This window comes from Podarcis gaigeae (genome assembly GCF_964106915.1).
Source record: "Podarcis gaigeae genome assembly, chromosome: 5".
Classification (NCBI taxonomy): Eukaryota; Metazoa; Chordata; class Lepidosauria; order Squamata; family Lacertidae; genus Podarcis; species Podarcis gaigeae.
In genome coordinates, this window is record NC_139681.1 from 16437063 (window position 1) to 16449993 (window position 12931).

Consider the following 12931-nt stretch of genomic DNA (forward strand, 5'->3'; position numbering starts at 1 on the left):
ATCGACTTTTTACTTTAGTTGAGATCCCTGCATTGCAGTGGGTTGGACTAAATGACTTTCAGGGTACCTTCCAATTCTACGATTCTGTGAGTCTATAAAAGGGGGGCAAACCCACAACATATTTTCAGAGCAAACAGATTTAAAGTATGTAGGATGACTGTAGCAGCTGAAGATTGCTGCTGTCCAGCCCAATCTAGCACGTATTTACTCAGCGATAATGACCAAAATAGCTACAGCGGTTGCTGTGGGTAAAGCATTTGCCCAGTTCCTGTGCATCAATAAATGCACCGACCCCGTGCCAGCGCAACCCGTCAAGAGAGTTGGCACCCTAACTCGCCTCATTATTGCCGGCCCCCTTTACCACCAGGCAGGCCGACTTGCACAATACCCGTGCTTATTATACAAAGTCTGACTTTGTTGTTGCAACCATCCTGGTCATTTCATCCAAAAAGGAAATAAAAGTATTCTGTGCACGTTGTGCAAAATATGCAGAGATCCACTGTTGAAATACAATGTAATACACATGTACAGTGGTACCTCGGGTTACATACGCTTCAGGTTACATACGCTTCAGGTTACAGACTCCGCTAACCCAGAAATAGTGCTCCAGGTTAAGAACTTTGCCTCAGGATGAGAACGGAAATCGAGCTCCGGCGGCGCGGCGGCAGCAGGAGGCCCCATTAGCGAAAGTGGTGCTTCAGGTTAAGAACAGTTTCAGGATAAGTACAGACCTCCAGAATGAATTAAGTACGTAACCTGAGGTACCACTGTATGTTAAAATGTAGACCCCCCCCCAAATAAGTTTCAATATGGTCGCCACAACAAATAAACTTAAATTTTTGACTTATTGGGAGGAGTGTTGGTACTGGCAAGAACATGATCTGCCCCGGTTCTGCCACACTCTCTGCGCTCCATATTACTCCCAATAATTGTTTCCCTGCACAGAAGGGCTGGAATCCTCTTGGTCCATCAAAAGTAGTTGGAAACTCATCTTTCCAAGTATATGCGCATGGAACCAGCCTCTGAGGCTACAAGTAAGCTATATGCTTCCGAAGGAGCCTTAAGTAGGGATAGGGATGCGCGCGGGGGAGGGGGAGGAGGGGAGGGGTCGTCCCCCGCTGTGGAATCCTCCTCTCCCCCCACAAACGCCCTGGCTTTCACCATCTCCTTATATGGACTCCAGAATGTCTGACGTCACCTCCAACGCTGGGAAAACCAGTGTCGGAGCAACCAAACCTCCTTTGGGCAGGAGAGCTGGAAAGAGAAAAGGTGGAGGGAGGGGGGGGAGGAGAAGGCGAGGGCAGGGAGGACCCAGGGGGTGGAGTCGGAATGCAGATCGACGCGGGCGCTCCTCCAATGAAAGGAGGGTTGGCCTTCCATCATTGGCCGAGGAGGGGAGGAGGCGGGGACAGACGGTCCCCTTCTGCCCAGGGTTGCAGGAGGAATGCAAGGGAAGGGCAGGGAACGGGTTAGGCTGCGCCGGCTGAAAAGCGCCGCCTGCCTGCAGAAGGGGCGTCAGTCTGCGCTGCCGGGCGAGGAGTTGGGAAGGCGCTGCGGGAGAGGCTGGGCGTCCGCGGAGACTTCTTCAAGGGAGCTGGGTGGGGTGGAGAAAAAGAAGGAGATAAACCTATATATATATTTTCAGCCAGTTTTGTTCCAAACCTGGGGGGAACTGCCCGCTTTTCACTCGCAGAAGTTACATAAATCTATTGCTTCTCCTCTGCACCGTCGTGGGAACCTGAGCAACCATGCCCGTCTTCCACACCCGCACGATCGAGAGTATCCTGGAGCCGGTGGCGCAGCAGATCTCCCACCTGGTCATCATGCACGAAGAGGGCGAGGTGGACGGCAAGGCCATCCCGGATCTCACCGCTCCCGTGGCCGCCGTGCAATCCGCCGTGAGCAACCTGGTCCGGGTGAGTTGAGAGAGACAGAGCCAGCTTGCTTGCCTGCCTGCCTGCCTGCCTGCCTGGGAGGCTCGGTATTCTTAATTTCATTGCGGAAGAAACGCGAAATGAAAATACACACCCAAGCCTCTTGCTCTCCCAAAGCTCCCTAATGCAAAAACTGCATTAGGGAGCTTGGCTGCCTGTTTGATGGCGGAGTGTTTGTCTCTCTCTGTGTGTCCCAGCAAACTTCAATCGGGCCCCACCTTAAGCCCCCAACCCCCGCAAAAAAAAAAAAAAGAGTGTTTAGGGAATGCAAGAAAAAGTTCTGGCAGCCACGAAGTTGTCACTGCAGGAGGAGTCTTGATTAATCCCCTTGGTGTGTTCCTGGTCTTGCCTCACTGGCTGGGAAATGGCTGAGCTGTCCCATGTTGATTTTCCAGGTTAAAAGGTCTTCTCTTCCCTCCACCCAGCAAAAAAGGAAGGAGGGAGGAAAAATTCCTTCCAAGGCTTCCTGAAAAGTCTCCCCTTCTGCCTTCCTCCTCCTTATCAAACTCCCGTTTAGTCGCTTGACACACCCAAACTTGCTTTGCTTTGCTTTAAAGCAATAGTTTGTTTAAAGTTAATTTTAGTTGAGTTTAAAGTCGAACAGGGATCATAGGGCAGCAGGCCGGGTGATTCAGAATATGATTCACAAAGCTTACGGAATCAAAAGAATACAGAGTAATAGCCGTATTTTTGATAGCAGAAGAAGCTAGGGATATAAATACCTCAACAGGACCTTAACGGGGTGTGTTAATCATAACTCTCAGAATATAACCTAAAACTATCCCTGGATAACCGTAAAGGCGCCGCCTCAAAGAGTGCTAGCCAATTAAAGCAGCCAAATATATTTGAAAGCTGGAGGAGGTTATTGTTCATGTTCTTGGTTAGTGATAATGCACTATTAAATCATAACCAAATAGAAATTTGTCCTCCTTGTGTTGGCTTCTCAAGACCAGTAACTTATGAGTTAATTTTTCCTTAAAGAGCTGTTTCCCATACCTTGGCAGACCAGAATAGTTTCATTTATAGATCTCCATGTTTTATGAAACACTTAAAAGTAAGCCCAACAGGTATCGTTCAAAGTTATTTCTGTGAATTCCTTGCTGAAGGTAGATAGGATCTGAATACGTCCCAGTCCTGGGTGTGTGTTCTTCTCAAACTCTGCATTTCCCCCCTCTTCTGCAAAGAGAGAATGCTCCACATGCCATCTTGCAATCGCCTCCTGGCTCTCTTACTTCCTCCTCTTAGGAATGTCGGAAGCTACTGTTATGCTGAGTTGTATCCTTAACCTACATAGCTTAGTATTCCCTTACACTGAATCCAGGGTTTAAGACGTTGACCTCTCCTGGCCCTACTTGGAGATGTTGGGGTGGGGTGGGAAGTCAAACCTTCTGCACATGGGCAGATACTCTGCCGCTGAACTATGACCCTTTCCATTGTGTGCCCCCACTCCGGCTTTCTGGCAAGGCTTGCTTTTTATAGTATCATAGAGTTGGAAGGGACACCAGGGGTCATCTAGCCAAACCCCGTGCAAGGCAGAAATCTTTTGCCCCCACGTGGGACTTGAATCCACAACCTTGACATTTAGAGCCTCGTGCTTTACCAACTGTGCTGTGTAGTGGATTGCACCATTTTCTGATGCCGCCTCTGAATGGTGATGCCCCGGTTCCCTGACCCACATCTTTCCTGCACGGTCTTCGCCAGCTATGACAGTGGAAATGTATTATTGGCATAATGTTTTCTTGTGTTTCTGTGAAGGTTTTTTAAAAAATAAAATAACAGAGGGGCGGCATCACTCTCTCGCTGTTCCCACCCCACCCCCTTTGCCCCTTAGCATTGCTGCTTGGTGGGGGCAGTCGGGTGGCGCTGTGGTCTAAACCGATCAGAAGGTTGGCGGCTCGAATCCCCGCGGTGGGGTGAGCTCCTGTTGCTCTGTCTCAGCTCCTGCCAACCTAGCAGTTCGAAAGCACTCCAGTGCAAGTAGATAAATAGGTACCACTGTGGCAGGAAGGTAAACAGCATTTCCGTGCGCTCTGGCACCTGTCATGGTGTCCCGTTGCGCCAGAAGCGGTTTAGTCATGCTGCCCACATGACCCGGAAAGCTGTCTGTGGACAAATGCCTGAAAGCTAGATGAGTGCCGCAACCCCATAGCCGCCTTTGACTGGACTTAACCTTCCAGGGGTCCTTTACCTTTTTACCTGTTACTTGATACCAGGCCAGACTTCTAAAACTGTTGCGAATGCTGGGCTGGGGGTCATTTTCTTTGAGAGCATGCTCTGTGGTGCTGAGGAATCTGGAAACAAGGAACAGACTGCACAGCTGCCCCTCCTCCCATTTATTCCCCTTCCCTGCATGTCCCTGCATTGCCCTCAACTTTCCAACTTTCCATCGCCTCTAAATCGTTGTCCTGGTCCCAAAGGAAGCCCTTGGACTTCTTCTAGTGTGTTGTACCTCATATGTACGTCTGCTCCTGCAGTAACAGTGTTGTTCCCTTCAAATCCGCCTTGACCAGCCCTCAGCCTGACTGTTCTACCCCTTTCCCCTTCCTTAGGCCTTAGACAAATTTAGACAAACTAACGCCCAGGGACCGGATCTGGCCCAATCACCTTCTAAATCCGGTCCATGGACAGTCCGGGAATCAGTGTGCTTTTACATGAGTAGAATATGTGCTTTTATTTAAAATTCATCTCTGAGTTATTTGTGGGGCCTGACTGGTGTTTTTACATGAGTAGAATGTGTCCTTTCATTTAAAATGCATCTCTGGGTTATTTGTGGGGCATAGGAATTCGTTCATTTTTCCTTCGAAATATAGTCCGGCCCCCCACAAGGTCTGAGGGACAGTGGACCGGCCCCCTGCTGAAAAAGTTTGCTGACCCCTGCCTTAGATACTCTGAATCACCACTTTGTTTTGATAAAGTTTCTATCCTTTCAGGTCCAAACAGTGCCTTTCCCCTTACTGCATCTTTAAAAAGATTTAGGAAACTCAATGATCAGAGATAATACCCAACCAATTAATTTTCCGCAGCCAGTTAGCAGTGGCAGCAAACGGAAGATTCCAGTTTACAAACTGTTTTCCTGTGTTAGATCAGTTTCACTGTGGGCGGCTGGGTGTAGGGTTCCCCCTTTGCATTCCTGCCCTTTCATTGACAAGTCCTTCCATGTCCTTATTACACCTTTCCCTTGCGAGTGAGAATAAACGACACTGTTATGGATCCACGACATTCGTTCTATGATGCTTACTTGAGCTACTGTTCCTTTGAAGCTTCAGGCTCTGTGACTTCTGATCTTGGCACGCATTCCCCACTCTCCTTTCCAGCTTTTCCCACAGTCCCCTTCCAGGCAGATAGAAGCGAATGGCAAGTGGAACAGCTGCAGAAAACATCCCCGAATCCCAAAATATTGTATTGGACAGTTGCCAACCACCAGGGTTGGTAGGTAATATAGTGCTTGTGCGTTCTCCAGTTCTCCCGTTTTCTTCAGGTAGACTGTGGTGGGATCTACACACATATGAAAATGCTTTTTTAAAAAGGTGTTTTAAAAAATACATTGAATTTGCCATAAGGCTCACCACTGCCATCTAGTGTCACATTGTGTATTGCACTTAAAACCCACTTAAAAACGTTTTATTTGCAACTGTATAGCTGAGTCCTGTGTATGTATTGTTCTTTCTCCACTTTTTCTCCATGGAGTTCATGCAGGATTCTCCCCCTGCCTCCCTATTGTTGCCCATTGAGAACTCTTGTTTCCCCTTCATATACTGCCCCTGCTTACTTCATCATGCTACATATCTGACACACATTCTCTCTGTGCATTCTTTTGCAAGGGGGAGGGATCTCTCGCATTTAAAAAGCCCAATGGTGCTTGGTGCATATTTTCAGTTCAAGCCCACACCATCTGTGTCTTCTGCAGAGTTGTAAATCCTTTCATATCGATTGGTTTTTGTGCGTGCGGTTAATTAGACGGATAGTTCAACAGCCCTAAATGCAACAGTTGCTTACAACCTCACGGCACCAGAATTCGTTTTGGAATCTATTGGCCACCAACTTGGACAGCTTTAAAAGAGGATCAGAAAAATTCCTGGAGGAGAGGGCTATCGGTGGCTACTAGCCTATGCTCCTCCTCCACAGTTGGAAAGGCAGCAGTGTTCAAAAATACCAGTTGCTGGAAATCATGTGAGGGGAGAGGGCTCCTGTGCAGATCACATTCATCCAGTGCTTTACCAACTGCACTGGCTCCCAGTGGAGTACAGCGTCAGGTCTAAGGTGCTGGTTTTGACCTTTAAAGCCCTCTGTGGCCTAGGACCCTCGTACCTACGGGACCGCCTCTCCTGGTATGCCCAGCGGAGGACCTTAAGGTCTACAAATGACAACACTTTGGAGGTCCCAAGTTGCAAGGTGGTTAGATTGGTCTCAACTAGGGCCAGGGCCTTTTCAGTACTGGCCCCGACTTAGTGGAACGCTCTGTCACAAGAGACTAGGGCCTGTAAGACAGAGCTGTTCCACCTGGCCTTTGGTTTGGACTCAGTCTGACTCTTATGTTTACCTGCCCCTTATGGTTTTGATTTATGGGCTACTATTAAAATGAGGCTGCGTTTTAAATTTTAACCTGTATTTTAATAAACTGGTTTTTGTTTGTTTGTTTCTCTCCCCCCCCCATTATGTTTTATTGTAATTTTATTGGTGTTAGCCACTGTGAGACCAAGATGCTGGATTGGATGGCCATTGGCCTGATCCATCAAATTCTTCTTATGTTCTTATTTCATCTTGTTGGTATCTAAATGCCAGTAATATGGCACAGTTTGTAGATTCCGATTCTGAATATTACGCATATTTTCTATCAGTTTCTGTGATAGCAGGTGGTGGGTGGAGCTTGTTCCTACATTATACTGCCAGTTACTTTTCCTTAGCGGTGAAGTGGTTAGAACTGATTTTCTTATATGCGATTTTCTCTTGCATGTGGTTGGTTTGTTGCATCTGTCGGTGCAGGGGAAACAAACCGCCAACTTTCTTTGACCTGCAAAGTTTATAGCTTGTGTGAGGCTGGATTGCAATGTTGTTGGCATGTTAGCAGCATTTATTTCTGAACGGATGCTGAGGTTACGTTTTACCACGATGTGTTCTGCCACTGTATCATAGCTCAGTATTGTTGATGTTCAGAAACCAGTGCTAATCTCTTGAGGGAGCCATACTGAACCAATTTCTTTCGGAAGCCAACTTTTTAAATTGCAAGTGGGGGATAAACAGGTTGGATCACTTTTCATGAATTCAAGTCCGGGAAGAAGAGCTCTTGTCACTTTTTAACCCTTTGGTTTTCTGCTTTCAAACATACAAATTTAATGAGGTCTCCGTGCATTGGATATCTGGGCTTGGGGCTGTTTGTTAATTGAAATTAATTCTGTGCTTCACTGCAAAAGTTTAGTAAGGGGTAGGATAATGCTTTAGCTCTTGTGTTGAAAACTTCTGCTTGTGTTATTCTTGCTGAAGTGTGTGTGTTTGAGTGTGGCAGGGTAGGATTGGATTGACCGGCTAAAAACACTTCATTCCTTTGATGTGCATCAGGAGCTGATTTAGGATAGTGCTAACAGAGCTATCCTAAGTGTGTTTACTCACGTGTAAATTGCACTGAGTTCAGTGGGCCTTACTTCCTCTCATTTTAGGATTTCACTTATAAAGAAGGTAATCTGAGTGTAAGTTCAAAACTCACACCGGCCATGATTTTGCTAAGGGCCAAAGCAAACCAATACAGTGGTACCTTGCTTTGCTTATGTCTTGGTTTGCATACGTTTTGGATTACAAACACGTCAAACCTGGAAGTGTGTGTCCCGGTTTGCAACCTTTTTTTGGATTACAACCCATTTTGGGGGGGATTACGAACAAATTGTTTTGGGAGGTCCCATTGGCAAAAGTGCGCCTTGGGTTACAACCTGTCTTGGTTTACAAACGTAGCTCTGGAACGGATTATGGTTGTAAACCAAGGTACCACTGTATTTGCAAACACTCTTGTTACATGACAGTATTCTATTATACAAGTACAGCCACCTTTAAACTATTCCCTTCCAACAGTTGTTGGACTTCCATGATCTCTGACCACTGGCCACGCTGGCTTGGGTTGATGGGAGTTGTAGTCCAACAACATCCGTATGGCACCAGGTTGGGAAAAGATGTGCAAGACTATTCAAATAATTGCTTTGAGGGTTTTTTGGGGGGGAGGGGAGGATATATCAATGATAGATAAATGTTGTTTAATTGCAACATTGAACTTGGCACCCCCCCCCTTTAAAATAAATAAATAAATCATGTTTTAATCTGAACTACGGTCAAAGACATATGCACATGTATGTGCAAACCGATGTAAAATTAACTTCTTTATCTTTCTTTTCTTGATGGTAGGTGTGTTTTCAGCATTTACAGTACTCCAACGTTTGCTAAGCGTGGAGTTTCCCTTGTGGTAGTGCTTCAGGGCATAAAGTAGCATTTATTATTTAAGATGACTGAAATCTGAGATGTGGAATTTCATTTGAAGGGGAATGCAGTTGAGTTAGGAAATTAAACCTAAGAACTATAATAAAAACTGGAACATACAACTTTTGCAACACATCACATGTTGTTTTAATTCAGTTTTGAACTTCTGATATGGGTGTTCTGCCAAATGTAGTGCATCTTGATTTTAAAACGAAAAACCAAGTTCCAAACTATTACTCTTTTCATTTAGGTCTGATTATTTAGCACGAAGGGATGCAGGTGGTGCTGTGGTCTAAACGACTGAGCCTCTTGGGCTTGCCGATCAGAAGGTCGGTGGTTCTAATCCCTGCGACGGGGTGAGCTCCCGTTGCTCGGTCCCTGCTACTGCCAACCTAGCAGTTCGAAAGCACGTCAAAGTGCAAGTAGATAAATAGGTACCGCTACAGTGGGAAGGTGAACAGTATTTCTGTGCGCTGCTCTGTTTTCGCCAGAAGCAACTTAGTCATGCTGGCCACATGACCCAGAAGCTGTCTGCGGACAAACGCCAGCTCCCTTGGCCTATAGAGCGAGATGAACGTGCAACCTCAGAGTTGTCTGCAACTGGACCTAACGGTCAGGGGTACCTTTACCTTTACCTTTGTTTAGCACGAAGCTGGTGGCAGTCATGAATGGGTTTCATTCTTTTTCTCCTTAGACGATGTTGTTGGACTATAACTCACTTTGACTTGAATCTTAATTTTAGAGGTCAGGAACCTGAAATCCTGTATGAAATGAACACAGTAATCTGGTATTCATTCTTGCGTCGTATGGGATAGTTGCACTTATTAAAAGGTTTGGGGCACGTTGGCTATGCTAGTCAGATTTAGTGAGGAAATACCATACAGCCACCAACTGTGTAATCCTATACACTACAAGTCCCATTGCATTTAATGGAGCTTACCCCCTTTAAGTGGTCAGCACTAGATCTCTCTTTAAAAATTGGTTGTACTCCGTTCATAAATTATAATTGGCAGGCTGGATGAGATTCTAAGCAGTATTTGTTTGCACACATGGACTCATCTATTTCCTTTTACCAGAAGTAATTCCATATACCTTCTGAACCCCAGCAGTCCTGCAAGCTTGCCCCCACCCCCTGAGGATGTTGTTGGAAGAAAGTATTCTCTTCCCTCCTCTGTGTCTGCAAGGAGCTGCTTTCCATTCATGCATGGGAGGGTCGGGTCGGGTGTGTGTTGCTCCCAGCACCGATATATATAACCTGTCTGGACTCTGTAGATTTGATAATAAGGTCCCCTGACCATTAAGTCCAATGACCATTAAGTCGTGACCGACTCTGGGGTTGCGGCGCTCATTTCTCTTTATTGGCCGAGGGAGCCGGCGTACAGCTTCTGGGTCATGTGGCCAGCATGACTAAGCTGCTTCTGGCGAACCAGAGCAGTGCATGGAAACGCCGTTTACCTTCCCGCCAGAGTGGTACCTATTTATCTACTTGCACTTTGATGTGCTTTTGAACTGCTAGGTTGGCAGGAGCAGGGACCGAGCAACGGGAGCTCACCCCGTCATGGGGATTCGAACTGCTGACCTTCTGATTGGCAAGTCCTAGGCTCTGTGGTTTAACCCACAGCGCCACCCGCGTCCCGTAGTTTTGATATTGCTCTTTAAATCTTATGGAATTAGTGATTGGCTGGCGGTGTTAACCTTATTGATTATGCCACCGTTTCGAAGAGCTTGCATTGGGATTGACCTCTGCCTGTGTATCCAGAAGTCAACAAAAGAATGTACTGTTTTGGGGTACGTCCAATTTCTAAACCACTTCAGACAGCCTTGCTTCAGAGACTCTTCTTAAGTAGTACGCTGTTCAGAGTACTGGTCCTGTTCTTGAGGAGGCAAGAAATTTCTTGAGCAAGCAGCTGCTTTAGAGGAAAACAGAAGCCTTTTCTGCTGAATGTGGCTTCTATCAGAGGGAGAAGGTTCTAGTAAATTAGTGTTTCCCTCGGCAAGTCCTTGATCATAAACAAGTGAAGGAAAATTTAATTACTCACCTAATTGTCTCTTTGCGGCAGCTGGAATAATGCAGCCTCTGGAGGGAGAGGGAGAAGTCTCTCTCCTTTAGCAGTCAAGAGGGAAGTTCTGCTCCCAGGACAAAGGCCTTCTGGAGCTATAGCTCTTGTTGCTCCACCACCAATAACATAGATGTAGCTCTGTCGCCAAACTCCTCCAGAGGCAGTGATCTCTTCCTCTGCTTTCCCCTTCCCCAGAGGACCAAAGCTGACATGACACCAGTATCCATGCTTGTTGAATCATATGTTTTCCATGTTCTGGATTAAAGCAGGGGGTGGCTTCCAATTTTTACATCAATAAAGGCAGGGAGACGAGGGGAGCCGAACTTTCCCCCGCCTTGCATTCCTGCGTTCTGTTGTCACTGGTACTCCGCTCCCCAGTTTGGTACACTTCTTATATTGGAACCACACAGAGACAAAACAGGCTGGTGGGGGAGAGTTTGGATCTGCTCGCCCGCACTGCTTCATACATAGAATCACAGAAGGGAAGGGATCCTGAGGTTCATCTAGCCCAACCCCCTGTGATGCAGGAATCTCAGATGCAGGGCTAATAAATGGAGCCACCCCTATTGTTTCTAGTTTGGCTCTCAGAGACTTTGCCACCATGCCGCTGCATTTTAGACCGTTCTGTCAAGGGAAACTTTGGGCTTTGCTGGATTTCAAGGCAGTACTGGGCTTCAGCCCAATATACCTGAAGGAGCGTCTCCACCCCCATCGTTCAGCCCGGACACTGAGGTCCAGCTATGAGGGCCTTCTGGTGGTTCCCTCCGTGTGAGAAGTGAGGTTACAGGGAACCAGGCAGAGGGCCTTCTCGGTAGTGGCACCTGCCCTGTGGAACGCCCTCCCATCAGATGTCAGGGAAATAAACAGCTATCTGACTTTTAGAAGACATCTGAAGGCAACCCTGTTTAGGGAAGTTTTTAATGTCTGCTGTTTTATTGCTTTTTTATTATTAGTATCATTAATTCTGTTGGGAGCCACCCACAGTGGCTGGGGAAACCCAGCCAGGTGGGTGGGCTATAAATAATAAATTATTATTTTTTATTTATTTTTTTTATTTTATTTTATTTCATAGTATAATGTTCCCACGTGGGAGCACATGAGCGCCATACAGGCTCATGCACTCTTGTCTACCTGCCTTTTAATTGCTTTGAGAAATATTCTGCGCCAAAGCGCCAACTCTTAAAAGAGATGTGTGTACTCTTCAACTCAGATCACTGTTTCACTGAGTCTAACACTTCTCTGAAAAAGTAGCTGTTATCAGGAAGTAATCTAAAAATAAGCCTGATAATGTTGAGAAGGGTCTGGTCATGATCTTTCGGATTTATAATTATAGCTGTCCAAGGACCGTGTGAGTACATGTTTCTAGTAGTTATTAAAAGTAAGGCAGATGATTAATGTCGCCATACTGATCTTATCTATTTGCTCTGATGTAAAGGGTGTGGGTGCTATTATAGAGTGGCCCTTGGCCATGTTAAAGGAATCAAAGCATGATCTGACTTTAACTGTGGTTAGCAAACTTAACTCTGATTAACATTAACCCTGATTCCATCTTAACCAGGGCTTGCTAACTAGTTCTTAAGGCCTTGTTAACACAGAGCTTTCATTAGTGTTAATCGTAGCTAACTATTGGTTCCAGTCAATGTTAGAAATTAGCCAGGCACCAGGTGCGTTTTGCGACTGGTGCGGGTCCAGTTGCGACCATGTGGAAATCTCTCGATGCCAGCTTGGTCAACCGGACGGCTCCATCTGGCTGGCCTTTCCAGTTTTCTTAAGCAGGTTATTTATGGCATTTATATATGGTTCACTCTACCCCTACAGCAACCCTGTGAGGTAGGTTACGAGGCAGTGACTGAGCTTCATGACTGAGTGAGGACTTGAACCCTGATCTCCCAGGTCCTAGTCTGACACTTTAATCCATGGGTAGGCAAACTAAGGCCCGGGGGCTGGATCCGGCCCAATTGCCTTCTAAATCTGGGCCGCAGACGGTCTGGGAATCAGCGTGTTTTTACATGAGTAGAATGTGTGCTTTTATTTAAAATGCATCTCTGGGTTATTTGTGGGGCATAGGAATTCGTTCATATATTCCCCCCACAAAAAATATAGTCTGCCCCCCCCCCAAAATCTGAGGGACAGTGGACCGGCCCCCTGCTGAAAAGGTTTGCTGACCCCTGCTAACCACTACACCACCCTGGCTTCCTGGAGTACTTCTGCTATGGGGCAGCTGTATGAATTATGTAGGTAAATAAATATGGAGAAAGCAAATTGTCACTTAGAGAAGGATCTGAAATATTTTCCTTGAAGCTTGAATTCGCTTTATTCTGGATTGTTTTATTTGATTTTTCAATGTGGTATAAAACGCTTTGGGGTGTTCTCTTTAAAATATAAAGTGGTATAAGCAATCCCTGGAATTGGTTCACCACCTTGCCTAGAAAGGGAATTTTGTGGGCTGGCTTGAAATCTTCCAGTACCGTGCAATTT

General features: G+C 46.2%; 1 protein-coding gene across 2 annotated transcripts in view; it reads left to right on the plus strand.

Annotated features, from left to right (window-relative positions):
- Positions 1 to 1380: 1380 nt before the first annotated feature.
- VCL (vinculin) overlaps positions 1381 to 12931 on the plus strand; it is an 81999-nt gene continuing 70448 nt past the window's right edge. Inside the window, exon 1 of one of the 2 annotated variants that reach the window (XM_083738276.1) lies at positions 1381 to 1916. In XM_083738276.1, coding sequence (XP_083594402.1) covers positions 1749 to 1916 — 168 coding nt within the window. In that variant the 5' untranslated portion in view covers positions 1381 to 1748. The remainder of the gene's footprint in view (positions 1917 to 12931) is intronic. The other variant, XM_083738277.1, reaches the window with a different exon arrangement.